The sequence below is a fragment of the Lithobates pipiens genome, unplaced genomic scaffold, assembly GCF_037356315.1.
Source record: "Lithobates pipiens isolate NorthernLeopardFrog02 unplaced genomic scaffold, aLitPip1_a1.2 Scaffold_16, whole genome shotgun sequence".
NCBI lineage: Eukaryota > Metazoa > Chordata > Amphibia > Anura > Ranidae > Lithobates > Lithobates pipiens.
This window is the reverse complement of record NW_027507748.1, coordinates 318,003,465-318,019,372: the sequence shown is the minus strand read 5'-3', so window position 1 is coordinate 318,019,372 and position 15,908 is coordinate 318,003,465. Positions and strand designations below refer to the sequence as shown.

General features: G+C 45.1%; 1 protein-coding gene across 2 annotated transcripts in view; it reads left to right on the top strand.

Annotated features, from left to right (window-relative positions):
• Window positions 1-1,247: 1,247 nt before the first annotated feature.
• SIRT2 (sirtuin 2) overlaps window positions 1,248-15,908 on the top strand; it is an 86,916-nt gene continuing 72,255 nt past the window's right edge. Inside the window, exons 1-3 of one of the 2 annotated variants that reach the window (XM_077481669.1) lie at window positions 1,248-1,359; window positions 5,168-5,214; window positions 5,624-5,663. In XM_077481669.1, coding sequence (XP_077337795.1) covers window positions 1,350-1,359; window positions 5,168-5,214; window positions 5,624-5,663 — 97 coding nt within the window. In that variant the 5' untranslated portion in view covers window positions 1,248-1,349. Of the gene's footprint in view, window positions 1,360-1,448; window positions 1,474-5,167; window positions 5,215-5,623; window positions 5,664-15,908 lie in introns of those variants that run through there. The other variant, XM_077481670.1, reaches the window with a different exon arrangement.

Genomic DNA, 15,908 nt, shown 5'->3' with positions numbered 1-15,908 from the left:
TTTGCTGGGATTTGAATTTTGCATTTTCTAATCCACCCAACAACAAATTGGGCAAAAAAAACCCCCAAAAAATGAATTGCATCAACCAACGCACAATACATTTGTCAAAAATTCTTGCGCACAAATGCAAAATGCACTGCATAGGGGTGAACCGAGCCTTATGCTGCCCATCGATGGTTTGAAATTTGGCCAGTTCAGCGGGGATTGGCTGAATTTTGATCAGTGATTGGCTCCCCCTACTCAATAAGTCGATTGATCAACTTCTGTCAGGGACGTGATGGAAAACTTCTGTTTAGTGGCTGCAGCCGCTGATCGGTGTATTCTGACAGCAGAGAGTTTTGCTGTTAGAATAAAATGTCACGGTGAGGGAGATTCCTCTCTTTTTTGGAATCAGTTTGTTTTTTCTTGTTCAGACTGCAGTGCTGGCTGAATGAAAAAAATAATAAAAAATTAGCATCTAGCCAGCTTTTTTTGTCTTGCTCAATTGATGTGCGACTCATTTTTTTTTACAAATCGAACATCGATTGTTCAGTTTTATCACACTGTTTGGTTACCATGTGGGTCTGTTAGGAGCACAAATGGAAGAAATAAGAGAAGTTCATTGGTAAAATATAACTAAAGAGAAAACGTCTTTTTTTTTTTTTTTTTTTTAGATCAGATTACCTGTCAGGTTTTTATTGCTGTCTATGTCCGACTAGGGAGCTTCTATTTGTCCTGGTGATAGTTATCACCAGGAACAGCAAAAGAAAGTCAAATTGTAGGTTGTCACCAGAACAGGAATAGGAGAGAAATCTTCCAATGGGGACACTGGTTCTGGTGACAACCAGGGATTTCCCCACTTTTGGAGGGCTTTCCTCACTTCCTATTGTGAATATGAAACAGGAAGAGAGGGGAAATCCCCCCCCCCCCCCCATCGGCCACAGGTGACAAAAAAAAAAAGCCGTGGCAGGTGTTATAACACTCTTTTTTATATAAAAAAATATATTTATATTTTGCCTTTAGTTCTAATTTAAAAAGTAACTAAATCTTAATAGTGAATTGTACAGCAGGTGACAAAAGCTACAATGTCTCATCTATGTAAGGGAACAACATTTTTAGATTTGTTGATGAGCAATTCTCTGGTATTTAATTTTTTTTATTCAAACGATCTGAAGGATTCCTCCCAGGATCTGTACATGGATGGAGGGGACTGGAGCGGGGCCGGGGACAGATCAGCCCACACCGTGTTCTGTGACTAGCCAACCAGAGCTGTCTTTCACCCCTTCAATGGGGTTGGGGCGGAGGCGTGGCGTCTGCTGGTCACATGACCTGTAGTTGTCCGCCTGACTCGGGAAACAGCTGGAGTCTCCATGGCTGCAGGTAGTAGAGAGTGAATAGAGGCTTGTTGTCTCCTGTGTCTTCTAATTGTCACCTATGTCGCTGACATATGCAATCTACTCCATGGCAGTGTTCCTGGTAATCAGGGCTGGTTAGGTGTGTGGCTTTTCATGTATGTCTGCCATTGCATCAGGTCAGCTGTACTCATGCATTGTTCTTCTATGGGCAGACTGGACGGCTAGGATTGGGACAGATTTAGCCATAAATGTTTGTGATCATATCTGACACATCTGGGTGTTGGGTACTTCATAGGCTAGCAGGGGTCTGGTGACCCTCCAGCTGTTGCAGAACTACAAATCCCATCATGCCTTGCAATGCCTCATGGGACTTGTAGTTTTGTAACAGCTGGAGGGCAGCCAGTTTGACACCTGTGGGCTAGAGCCTGCTCAGATCATATACAGTCACCACTGGTCATATCATAATGAGAAATGCCATACAAATCATCTTTGCTCAATATGGTGCATGGGGGATATAATTATAATATTTAAAGTAGAACTAAAGGCAAAACATTTTATTTTGGCTGGAGTAAGGGAGGCTTTTTTCCCCCTCATCTATGACCCATTGGGGAGAATTCCCTTCACTTCCTGTCCCATAACCAAAACAGGAAGTGAGAGGAAAGGCCTTCAAAGGGAGGATATCCCTGGTTGTCACCAGTACTAGTGTCCCCAGCGGACAATTTCCTTTCTGTACCTGTTTTGATGACAACTCAATATTTGGGATTTGCTTTCACTGGCACTCTCGGTGATAATGTTAAACAGGACAAAGAGGGTGAATCTCCATAACAGGAGGGGACACAGACAGCAATAAAAACCTGACAGGGGTTCCAATCCATCCAGAAAAAGTACTAAAAATAGTTTTGCCTTTTATATTTTAAAACAACCCAATCTTTTGCACTATGTGGACAATGCAGGAGTATCATTGTCCAAGGCAGCAGTGATCAATTTTTTTGTTATAGGGTACCCCTAGTGTGGCACCTGACATAATCAAAGGGTTGCACTTATTTTTATTACAATAACAAATGTGTCTATACTTACCTGCTCTGTGCAATGGAATTGCACAGAGCAACCACAAACCTCCTCTGTTCGGGTCCCCTGCTGGCACTCCTGGCCCCTCCCCTCTGTCTAGTGGCCCCATGGGAAGCCATTTCCAATAGGGGCACTCATGCGTGTTCGTACCCAAGCCCCACTACTCGTGTCCATTGATACAGACAGCGGGGCTCGGCCTGGCTCTCTTGTCACTGCCTTTGATTGACAGCCCTGGGAGACAATAGCTCTCAGAGCCCCAGCAAAGTCAGCGAGACCCGGAAGTGAGGAGAGAGAAGATATGCAGATGTGCACGGCGCTGTATGGAATGAGGGTTCAGGTAAGTAAAACGAGAGGGGGGATGCTGACACCGAAACATTTATATATATATATATATATATATATATATATATATATATATATATATATATATATATATATATATATATATATATATATATATATATATATATATATATATATATAAAAGTGCTTGTTAAAACTGCTGCGTAAATATGGTGTGACAGAAAGTATTGCAATGACCACCATTTTATTCTCTAGAATGTTAGAAGAAAAAATTTTTTATGTTTGGGTCTAAGTCATTTTCTAGCAAATAAACCTGATTTTAACTTGTAAACACCAAATCTCAAAACAAGGCTCTGTCCTTAAGTGGTTAAATAGAAAAATATCTTTAGATAGATTTTCTCTTACGTTCACTGACTGACACAGCTCCTTTCTTAGACCATTGGGTTGTTACGCCACCTTCAGGAGAGGACTAGGCAGAATATGTTAACATGTACAACAAAACCAGAACTTTCTAGTTCTGCCCAAGGGGCGGTCCCTTAGGTAACAACCCCCCAGCCTGCCTCCTGCAGCCTCAGTTTTTTTTGCCTAGTGAAGGAGAAGGACCTAGGAACCCTGCGGGCCCATCGGCCCGTGTTTTTTTTTTTTTTTTTTGATCCTGTGATCTGCTGTCAACAGCCAGCTGGGTGACAGGCTGGATACCCTTATCCTTGTAGTCTCCCCAGCCTGGCCAATGAGCGTGTGTGGACCAGAGCTCCGCACTGAGTCGGCCACAACATGCCCCCCAGATCCAGGGGCGGCCGGTGAGCGTAATGCTCCGGGGCACACATATGACCGGGCTACTGATGTCTGCGTCACAGTATGCTGGGCCAGCAGCCACCCTGTACAGATCGGAGAGTGGGTTTGTGATGGAATGTCCACCTGTGATGGAATGTTCCCCAGCTTGTCAGGACTGGTAAGTACAGCTCTCCCTGCCTCGGTAGGGCTGAGCAGCTGGGCATTCCCTGGGAGGTCGATTCAGGGGTCCCTCACCTCCCCTCTCTTTTCTCCCTGTCCCTATCTACCCCCCCTCCCCGTAGGGGATGCTGCATGGGCTGCTGAGCGGTGTGTGTGCCATAGACACGGGCTCCCGGGGGGGGCTCTCAGCTGGGGTGGGGGCTGCGCTGGGTAGCTGTACCCTGGATGTCTGTAGGTCTCTCCCCTGGGTTTCTGGAGGCTGTGTCTGCTGATCGCTGTAGCGCTGTTTGCCACCATTTCCTCTGCCTGGTTTCACTGTCCCTCATTGCATAGAGTGCTCAGCGGCTATTTTTGGTGTAACCAGGGAGAAGCATGGTCTGACTCTATGTTACTAAAGTTTGGCGGCCATTTTCCCTGTGATTATGTCCTTTTATACTGGATGCTCGGCGACCATTTTGTTGAAGCCTGAACACGTTTTTCTGCTCATCGCTGTACTCTGGGGCTCAGCACAGCGCGGTTTTCTCTCACTGGCATCTGGGAGCTGACACAGGACACAGGCACACCTAGCTGGACAGCGCAGAACTCAGTCTGGGTGGTGAGTACTGCGGTGGGGACCCCTCAGCCTGCAGCAGTTAGGAGGGTGGGACCATCACTGTCCTAAGTCCCCAACAGGTGGCAGACAGGGTAGGGTCAGCATGGTTTCAGAAACCAGCGTTTCTTCCCCCGAAATCCAGGCAATTGCAACCGGTTCGCCTGCAGACAGTGCAGTGCCTCTGGACACTTTGGACACTTTGTCGGCGGTCCTTAACACGTCCGTTGCCAAGATGGAGGTGGTGCGTGGGCACAAAGGTTGTAAAAATCGGCCCCTGCCCCCCCGTCCTCCAGGGAGAGCTTTGACGCAGACTTGGTCCCTGCTGAGGCTGTTGACCCCTGCTCTGTCGTTTCAGATGACGCTGACCAGGACCGATCGGACAGTGAGGATGAGTCCCCGTGGTCATGTGCTTTCAGAAAATATATGGTTTTGGGGGGTCTTTTACAAACTCTGAAAGCTGTAACGGAAAAATTGCAAAAGTGGTCTGGCCACCTGAGTTTAAAAGTGCAGCGCTGGGCCGGGCAGTAAAAGGGTTAGTACTGCTTTAAACCTGGAAGGCTGAAGACCTCTTGTGGCAGAGAAGTAGTACTACAGGGGGCAGCTTCAGATTGACAGTGAGGATAGCAGCAACGTTTTTTTATTTAGCAAATAAAATAAAAATCTTGGAGTTTAGTGGCTCAGCTTTAAACACGGTACTGGTGTTGATCTTTTATACTGAAATATAAAATAACAGAAAAAAAAGTATTTTTGGAATGGTTTCACAATGTTTTTTTAATGCAGTACACACACACATTAAATACAATAAAGGCATATATATATATATATATATATATATATATATATATATATATATATATATATATATATATATATATTTAATATTACTATTATTCAGATTTATTTTTATTTTTTGCAGAGGCAAAAGAAAGCGAGGAGCTCAAACCCAAGTTGGAAGAATCGGAGGTACACAACTCACTGACCCTTTGAAACATGATATAAATTGTCTGCTCAGTATTGTAATGATAGGTTTGAGACTGTTATTTTTAACAAACAAGAACTAAGTGCTAACGTTGCGGTCAGGAAGCTATTTGCACAGAATCTGCATGTTTTCCCTGTTCTTGCATGGGTTTCCTCCAGGTACTCCAATTTTCTTCCAAACGCCAAAGGCATTCTGGTAGGTTAATTGCGTCCTGTCTAAAGTGGCCCTAGAATGTGTGTGCATCTACGCATGTGAGTTAGGAATCTTAGATGATAAGCTCCTAGAGGGCAGGCACGGATGTGACTGTACAATATGTAAAGTGATGTGTAAATTGTCAGCATTTTATAAAACCTTTACCTTTTAATAAGTAACAAATATTTGATTATTTTTTAGGAATCAGATTCCAGTGAAGAAAGCAGCAGTGCATCAGAAAGTAAGCTTTTTATGTGTGTCAGTTAGGGTTACCACCTGTCCGGGATTCAAATCGTGTATCTGGGTTTCATCCCGCCTGAAACCCAGACACAATATTCAGACAGGAATGTGTCTCAGAACAGGGCCTGATAGAAGGGTTAGGTGGCACTATGCATGCCACATTATCATTTTGCTGTGCACCGCTAAAGTGTTCGGGTTTGGCTTGGAAAAAAAAATGTGGCAACCATAGTGCCAGTCAGGGTGGCATATTAAGAAAAAGAGACTTGTTATAAAAATGTTATTTTTGCACTAAGGCTTTATGACTTTTCTAATCAGAAAATTAAGGATTAGGAATTGCTTCTTCATTTTTTTATTTTTTTTTCTGCCCTAGGTTTTTAGGGCATGCTGAATAAGGAAAAGACGTTAAAGTATAATTAAAGACGAACTTTTTTTTTGTTGTTGTTTTGGACAGAGAATTAGAACACCTGTCAGTTTTTATTGCCGTCTGCACCCCCCATTAGCCGCTTAAGGACCGCCTCACAATGATATTCTTCGGCAGAATGGCACGGCTGGGCACAAGCACGTACAGGTACGTTGCCCTTTAAGTGCTCAGCCGTGGGTCGTGCGCGCCGGCGCACTCGCGACCCGGTCCTGAGCTCCGTGACCGTGGGAACCCACGGACCCGTTCGCCGCCTGTGTCTCGCGATCGGGTCACAGAGCCGAAGAACGGGGAGAGGTAAGTGTAAACAAACCTCCTCGTGCTTCCTAGTGAGACTGTCACTGATCGTCTGTTCCCTGTTATAGGGAAAGACGATCAGTGACGTTACATGCCAAGCCACGCCCCCTAGAGTAAAAAACACACACACACTTAACCCCTACAATGCCCCCTAGTGGTTAACCCCTTCACTGCCAGTGACATTTTTACAGTAATCAGTGCATTTTTAATCACACTGATCGCTGTATTAATGCCAATGATCCCAAAAATGTGTAAAAATTGTTCCACGTGTCCATAATGTCAGTCACAATAAAAATCACTGATCACCGCCATTACGAGTACAAAAAAAAAAATTATTAATAAAAATGCCATAAAACTATCCCCTATTTTGTAGACGCTATAACTTTTGTGCAAACCAATCAATAAACACTTATTGCAATTTTTTTTTTTCCAAAAATATGTAGAAGTATACGTATCAACCTAAACTGAGGAAAATTTTTTTTTTTTATATATTTTTGGGTTATATTTATTATAGCAAAAAGTAAAAAATATTGAATTTTTTTTCAAAATTGTCGCTCTATTTTTGTCTATAGCGCAAAAAAAAAAAACCGCAGAGGTTATCAAATACCACGAAAAAAAAGCTCTATTTATGGGAAAAAAATAACTCCAATTTTCTTTGGGAGACACGTCGCATGACCGCTCAATTGTCAGTTAAAGCGATGCAGTGCGAATCTCAAAAAGGGGCTTGGTCCTTTAGCTGCAAAATGGTCCGGGGCTTAAGTGGTTAAGGAGATTCACCCTCTATTTGTCCTGTTTACTTTTATGATTGAAACTAAAAGAAAATCCCAAATTTTGGGTATTTCCCAGAAAAGTAATAGAGGGGAAATCTTCCAACGGGAACACTAGTTCTGGTGACCTGGGGGTCCCCAAGGAAGTCCCTTAATTTGCAGGGATTTCCTCTCACTTCCCATTTGGTTATGGGACAGGAAATGAAGGGACACAGATGGTGAAAAAAAAATATCTGACACTGTTTATAACCCTCCCTTGCGCTTTCCAAAATTTTAAAAACCCCCAGAAAATTGTATCGTACTTACCGTAATTTTCCTTTCCTGGTGCCTATCCATGGCAGCATACTAACATACGTATGCTGTCTTGGAGGCACCAGGAAAAAGTTTTGTCTGTAGTTCTACTATTAAAGGAATATTACTGACAAAACAGAAAATAAAGCCGTGCGGTACATACAGTAGTAGATATAGCACAGATTTACTGGCTGAGTATTGAGCTGGTCATTTGCCAGTAGATTTTCAAACAAATATTCGTATGGAAATTCTCCAGTGAATTCCCTGACTTGACAAATGCTGTTCAAAAGGACTTCAAAGGTTTGTTTTTAACAGTCAATTTTGGATTAAAAGGAATCTTCTGAACAAAAACCACGTTTACACAAGTTTGTTTGAGAAAACATTTCCATTCTGCTCCTTTTGAACTTTCTTGCCATTACAGTCGAAAATGAACGTTATTTTGACCCAGCTAACCAAAAAAAAATAAAAAATTCTTAAAAAGCTTGTGATGCAGCAGAACTGTTTACAAACACATATGGCAGGCCCCATGCTGTCTCTCACATACAGAAAGCTTCATGCATAAAAATAAAATAAAAGATTTATTGAGAAGTGTCTAAGAGCCAATAGCCAGATTCTGACCTGCTTTGGAAGTAGAGATGTGTTTGGTTATACATAAAACACAGAGAGACAGGGATTTGTGGTTAAATATCTTTTATTATTTTTCACAATTTTGCCATGAAGTCTTTCAAATATGCAAAAGAAAAACAAGTGTACATTTGTACAAGTCAAAGAAACAGAGGTAACAGAATGACAGGGTGAATAAATGACCATTCACAATAAATCTCACTGAATTCGGTATGACAATAGCATGTTCAACCAAGAAGTAAACCAGGTATAAGGTGGGAGGGGGGATAGAGACAGGGATTTATATACGGTGGGGAAAATAATTTTCTTTATCGTACATCACGGGACACAGAGCAGCATAGTAATAACTGTGGTATATAGGACACCTTCAGGTGATGAACACTGGCACACCCAAGACAGTCCCCATGTAACCCCTCCCACACTGGGAGTACCTCCGTTTTTTTTTCGCCAGTGTCTAAGATGTTGGTCACGATTGACTATGTGCTCTGAGAGCTCAGCTGGAAGGATCCTTTATTGGATTAAACAGCTTCTACAGACCAGATCCATCCAAAGTGCCACTGAGGCCAAAGTGGATGGTGGCCTCGTGTAGGAAGAACAAGGTTTTGCCTGTAACGCCTCTCCTTGGAGGGCTGGACCCTGGGATCCAGTGCTTTGGTCATGCATCCATTACCATAAAGTTTTCTGGCAGGGTGCTATACAGGTCCAAGGGAGTGGACCCCCGATAAAAAGGGACCCGGTCCTTGAAGGTTTTTATTTAAACGCAGCCTGCCATGATGGGTGAAGGTTGGGTCTGTCTGATATCAGCAGAATCCTGCAGTGGGGATAAGGTAAGTGAAGAATCCTAGGAACTTTAAAGTCTACCTATGGACTTCTTCTGTGAGTAAATGTTCTCATGCCTAATTTCTCCACTAGAGGGTGTAAAATGCACATACCTTTTTTACATGCTCCTCAGATCTCGCCCTGTGTCAGCAGCAGACAGCATGTTTAGTCTCAGCCACCAGGAGGATATTACAGGGGGTGGATTCTTGGATATTCCATGAAAAGTTAGCATTTTACTGCAGCCCCCCCCCCCCCCCCCCAGCAGCAAGGGTGTTGTAGGCTGCCACAGATATCTTGTGCCCCCTTCCCCCTTGGGGGTGCGGCGGCTCCCCATGTTTCTTCCTATAGGTTTCCCCTTCTGTCCTCTCCCCTCATGTCGGACCAGCCGAATAGCAGATCCAAGCGACGCCTGTGCACGGGAATTGTAAATATTGAAAAAGTAAGGAGGGGCGTGTTGGGGGATGGAAGGGGCATGGCTTAGTGCAGCACCGTGTGCGGGACGCAGCGTCCACGTGGTTCATGCGACACAGGCGCAGGGCTGCCGAGTCCATAAGACAGACTCTTGTCAGCTGCAATCTGGAAGCCGGTGTTTCAGGCTGAGCATTACAGACGCAGGAGCGGTGGGGGCACCCAAGCTGATACATGCAGGCATTCCCAAAAAGACACATTTATTCAGCATCAGGCTGAGCATTACTAGCAGCATTTTTATTTATTGGACTATTGACTCAGCAAGTGGTGCGTTTGTTTAGTGCCTCTGCTTTTGTGCTTAGGACTATGCCTTCCAGAAAGGGGGGTTCAAACACCTCAAAGAGGGGACCTAGGATATCACCTTCGGGCACTGAGGATTCTAATCATGCCTCCACAATGCTATCTTCCCCTGAAGAACCAGAAGTGGCTGGCCAGGGTGATTCATTGAGACCAGTGGGTTTTGCTGCTGCTTCCAACATTTCAGCCCCTGTCTATGTAACTAAGGACGTTTTTTCCTCAGCCCTGGTGAGGTTAGAGGAAAGGTTGGCTGCTTTAATCGCATCTTCTATCCAGAGTGGGAGAAAACATGATAGATCCCCCTCCCCGTTCCGGACCCTCTAACTGAGGAACAGTGGGTGGAGGAAGATGTGTTACCCCAAGGGAATCAGGAAGAGAGACAGACTAAAGATTCCTCTTCTGAGGAATCAACTGTGGAAGAAACCTTTTCAGCCTTGCAGGCTGAAAAGTTGCTAGTGCAATCTCTGACAGAAATGGTCCGTTCTGCTTTCAAGCTGCCCATAACTGAGTCAGCCGAAAGTTCAATTTCTTCTTTGGGTTCTCTAAAACCTCCTCAGGCTTTACATGCCTTTCCTATCCATGCATTGCTGGAGCAACTTGTATATGCTGAGTGGGATCACCCAGATAAGCATTATCTCCCTCCAAAAAGGTTTTCAGTTCTTTATCCCATGGAGGAAAAATTCACCAAAAGATGTAATATACCAGCAGTTGACGTTGCTATATCCTGTGTGACTAAAAATGTAACTTGCCAATGCTCAAATGCTTAGGGATCCAACAGATAAGAGATTGGAATTCCTGTTGAAATCCTCTTTTTGGCAGGTGCAGTAACGCAGCCTGCAGTGGCTGCAATAGGCATTTGTCAGTCCATAAAGGACCAGTTTAAACAGGCCCTCAAGGTGATCCCTGATCAACAGGCCTGAGACTTACCCGAACTGCCTAGGGCATTATGTTTTGCTATTGACGCCATTAAGGATTCTATTCACCAGGCGTCACGCCTTGTGCTTGTGCTAGTGTATATGCGTAGGATCCTATGGTTGAAAAATTGGTCAGGCGAGGCACCTTGCAAAAAGCTCTTGGCTGGGTTTCCTTTTCATGGGGATTGGCTATTTGGGGATGATTTGGACAAATATATCAAAATGATTTCAAGTGGGAAAAGCACCCTTTTGCCATTAAAAAAAGGAGTAAATGTCCTCCATTTAAATAGGCCTCCTCTCCAGGGCCAGGGGCATAAGCCCCTAGGCAGTCGCGATGGCCTCCACCATCGGGGTCTAGAGGTAAACCTCAAGGTCAAGCCCAGGGACAAAAGAAGTCCTGGGCGCACAAGCCCACAAAACAGAATTATAAGGTCTCATTATGAAGGGGTGCCCCCACTCGCCAGGGTGGGGGGAAGACTTCTGCAGTTCTCAGAAGTCTGGCAGGAAGAGATTCAGGACAGATGGGTCATCTCCACAATAGCTCTAGGTTACAAACTAGAGTTCTGAAAGTTCCCATCACCTCGTTTTCTGAGGTAAAACGTTCCCAAAGGTCCAGGGAAAAGGCAATCTGTTTCTGGTATTAGACTGATTGTTGTCTCAAGGGGTGATCATGGAGGTCCCCATGGAGGAGCAAGGTTTGGGGTTTTATTCAAACCTCTTCACGGTGCCAAAACCAAATGGAGATGTCAGACCCATTCTAGATCTCAAAAAACGGAATCGGTTCCTGAATGTCCACTCCTATCGCATGGCGTTGATCAGGTTGGTGGTTTCCATCTTACAAGGAGGAGAACTCCTGGCATCTATCGATATCAAGGATGCATAGCTGCATGTGCCTATATTCCCTGTTCACCATAAATTTCTGCGGTTCGAGGTAGAACACCATTTTCAGTTTGTAGCCTTGCTCTTCGGACTAGTTACTGCACCCCAGGTATTTAAAAAGGTTCTGGCTCCGCCTCTGGCCAGACTAAGGGCGCAGGGTACAACAGTCATGGCATACCTGGACAACCTAGTTCTGGTATACCGGTCGGTTGCCCACTTGGAACAAAGTGTGGTCAGCACAGTTAAACAACCTGGAAAGCCTAGGTTGGATTCTCAACCTAGAGAAGTCTTCCTTAAAGCCACTAAAAAGGAGTATTTAGGTCTGATCATAGACACAGCCCAGATAACGGTGTTTTTGCCCCAGGCAAAAGATCAGCGCCATAAGGAAACTGGTGCAGGTAGTCGGGGATGAAGAAAGATCCCTCCATTCGCCTTTGCATGAGGTTATTAGGAAAGATGGTGGCTTCATTTGAAGCGGTTCCCTATGCCCAGTACCATTCAAGACTGTTGCAAAACAGTATCCTTTGTGCTTGGTACAAAAAGGTCCAAGCTCTAGATTTTCCAGTGCGTCTGACCCCAAAGGTGGACCAGAGCCTCAATTCTTGGTGGATAACCAAGAATCTGCAGAAGGGAAAATCTTTCATACCAGTTACCTGGAAAGTGGTAACGTCAGATGCCAGCCTTTCAGGTTGGGGAGCAGTGCTGGAAAAAGCAACTGTTCGGGGACGGTGGTCCAGAACCGAAAGGGCCTTGCCCATCAGCATTCTAGAGATTCAGGCAGCACACTTGGCTCTGAAGGCCTGGATGTTCAGGTTGTGGGATTGTCCTGTCAGGCTCCATTCTGACAGTGCCACAGCTGTGGCCTATATCAATCACCAAGGCGGCACCAGAAGTCAGCCCATAGAGAGATGAACCATATTTTAGCTTGGGCAGAAAAGCACGTACCTTGCCTATCGGCAATCTTCATTCCAGGGATAGAGCATTGACTACTTGAGTCACCAGCAGCTGTTCCTAGGGGAATGGTCTCTTCACCCAGACATCTTTCTGGCTATATGCCAAAGATGTGGGATCCCGGACGCAGATCTTTTGGTGTCCAGGTTTAACAAGAAATTGGATATCTTTGTGTCAAGGACAAGGGATCCACTTGCATGTGGATGAGATGCATTGGTGACCCCATGGGATCAGCTCTCACTGATTTATGCATTCCCCCTATTCAGTTGCTGCCATGGCTTCTTTGCAGGATCAAGCTGGAAAGAAAGCCTTTGATTCTTGTAGCCCCAGCATGGCCCAGAAGGTCCTGGTATGCAGAGATCATAAAGATGGCGGTAGGGGGCCCATGGACTCTTCCACCATGTCCAGACCTACTCTCACAGGGGCCAATATTCCATCCTACCTTACAAACTCTAAGTTTAATGGCTTGGCTATTGAAGCTCACATTCTGAAGAAGCGTGGGCTCTCTGGGTCGGTAATTTCTACCCTGATTAATGCAAGGAAGCCGGCTTCCAAAATCATATATTAGTCTGGGGGGCTTATGTTTTCTGGTGTGAATCCAAGGGTTGGCAACCTCGGAAATATAGCATAGGTAAGATTTTTGCCTTTCTACAGTTAGGGTTAGAGACGAAGCTGGCCTTGAGTACTATCAAGGGTCAAGTCTCGGCTTTATTTTGCTTCGCATTCTTTTGGTCCGGGGTTTTATGCACGGAGTAACGCGGCTTAATCCGCCAGTTAGATCGCCTTTGAACCCTTGGGACTTAATCTTAGTTTTGTCGGTATTGAAAAAACAGCCTTTTGAACCGATGCAGCATACTCCCTTGGTCCTTCTGACAAAGAAATTTGTGTTTCTGGTTGCTATAGCCTCTGCAAGAAGGGTATCGGAGTTGATTGCTCTTTCCTGTAAAGAATTATTTAATTATTCACAAGGGCATGGTCGTGTTGTGTCCTCATCCAAATTTTCTGCCTAAAGTGGTGTCAGGTTTTCACCTGAACCAAGATATTATCCTACCGTCCATTTTTCCAGAACCCTGGTCAAGCAATCAAGGTCTATTTGAAGACGACTGCTCAGAGCCGGAAGACTGATGTCTTATTTGTGCTGCCAGAAGGTCTTAGGAAAGGACAGGCAGCATTGAAATCTACTATTTCTAAGTGGATTTGGCAAGTAATAATTCAGGCCTATGGTTTAAAAGGTAAGATTCCACCTTGTCAAGGCGCACTTTACCAGAGCAGTTAGTGCTTCTTGGGCAGTACATTTACAAAGCCTCCATGACTCAGATCAGATCAAGTTGCAAGGCCGCAACTTGGTCTTCAGTCCATACATTCACTAGATTCTATAAGGTGGATGTAAAAAGGCATGAGGATATCACCTTTGTGGCAGGCAGCAGTATAGGTCCTCGAGTCTGTTGGCGCCCTACTTGCTGTTCCTCCCTCCCCTTAAATAGCATTGCTCTGGAACATCCCACATAGTTATTACTATGCTGCTCTGTGTCCTGTGTTGTAGGATAAAGAAAATAGGATTTTTATAACCGTTTACCTGTAAAAATCCTTTTCTTGGAGTACATCACAGGACACAGAGGTCCCTCCCCTCTTTCTGGGATTTATGTATATTGCTTTGCTACAAAAACTGAGGTACTCCCAGTGTGGGAGGGGTTATATAGGGAGTGAACTTCGTGTGCCAGTATCTATCACCTGAAGGTGGCCTATATACCACATAGTTATTACTATGCTGCTTTGTGTCCCATGATGTACACCAAGAAAAGGATTTTACAGGTAAGCTATTTTTTGATCCCCTGCAGATTTTGTAAGTTTGTCCACTTACAAAGAAATTAAGGGTCCATAATTGTTATACCGTATATACTCGAGTATAAGCCGAGATTTTCAGCCTCTTTTTTGAGGCTGAAAGTGCCCCCCTCGGCTTATACTCGAGTCATCGCTGTCTGCCCGCTCGATCAGCGTGTCGAGCAGACAGACAGCGGCCATTCTGATTCAAAAGCCGCGCCTCCGGCTCCGCCTTCGCCTGTGATAGGCGGAACACTGAATTTCCCAGCAGCCTGTGTTCCGCCTATCACGGACGTCGTATCATCCTCGTACTACGGACGAGGATGATACGACGTCTGTGATAGGCGGAACACAGGCTGCTGGGAAATTCAGTGTTCCGCCTATCACAGGCGAAGGAGGAGGCGCGGCTTTTGAATTTTACAATGGCCGCCGACGAAGAGCACGGCACGGCACGGCACGGCACGGCACGGCACGGCACGGCACGGGACGGGACGGGACGGGACGGGACGAAGGCAAGGCACGACACGGAGGCTCGGGACAAAGGCTCGGGACACAGGTAGGCTGGACACACACACACACACACACACACACACACACACACACACACACACACACACACACACACACACACACACACACACACACACACACACACACACACACACACGGATGGATACACACACACACAGGGATGGATGGATGGATGGAGACACACACACACAGGGATGGATGGATGGATGGAGACACACACACACAGGGATGGATGGATGGATGGATGGAGACACACACAGGGATGGATGGATGGATGGATGGAGACACACACACACAGGGATGGATGGATGGATGGACACACACAGGGATGGATGGACGGACACACAGGGATGGACGGACACACAGGGACGGACGGACACACAGGGATGGACGGACACACACACAGGGATGGACAGGCATGTCTCACCCTCGGCTTATACACGAGTCAATAAGTTTGCCAGTTTTTTTGGGGGTAAATTGGGGGCCTCGGCTTATATTCGGGTCGGCCTATACTCGAGTATATACGGTATGTGTATAAAAAAACGATAGAGACAGAATATCAAGAAAAATTCTGAAAAAACACATGATACAAATGTTATAAATTGAGTTGCAATTCAGTGAGTAAAATAAGTATTTTATCCCCAAGCAAAACATGACTTAGCACTTGGTGGAGAAACCTTGTTGGCAAGCACAAAGGTAAGGTGTTTCTTGTAGTTAGTGACACATCTCAGGAGGGATTTTGGTCCACTCTTCTTTATAGATCTTGGCAACTCGAAATTTCAGCTCCCTCCATAAATTTTCTATAGGATTAAGATCTGGTCTGGGCTAGGCCACTCCATGACCTTAATGTGCTTTTTCTTGATTCATTCCTTTGTTGCCTTGGCGGTATGTTTTGGGTCATTGTCATGCTGGAAGACCCATCCATGACCTATCTTCAGTATTCTTACCCAAGCCAGATCCCACCACCCACACCCCCCTGATCCCACTAGTGGGCATGTTTCAATGCAAGAAGAAATTATGCATGATGTGTAAATTTGTCCAGTATGGACAAAAAAAAGCTTACCCTATAAATGGGTTTCACAATTGCTCCGGTGATCATGTAGTATACTGTCTGATCTGTCCTTGTGGGCTCCTATATGTTGACAGAACCATCTGTCCCATCTGCCAAT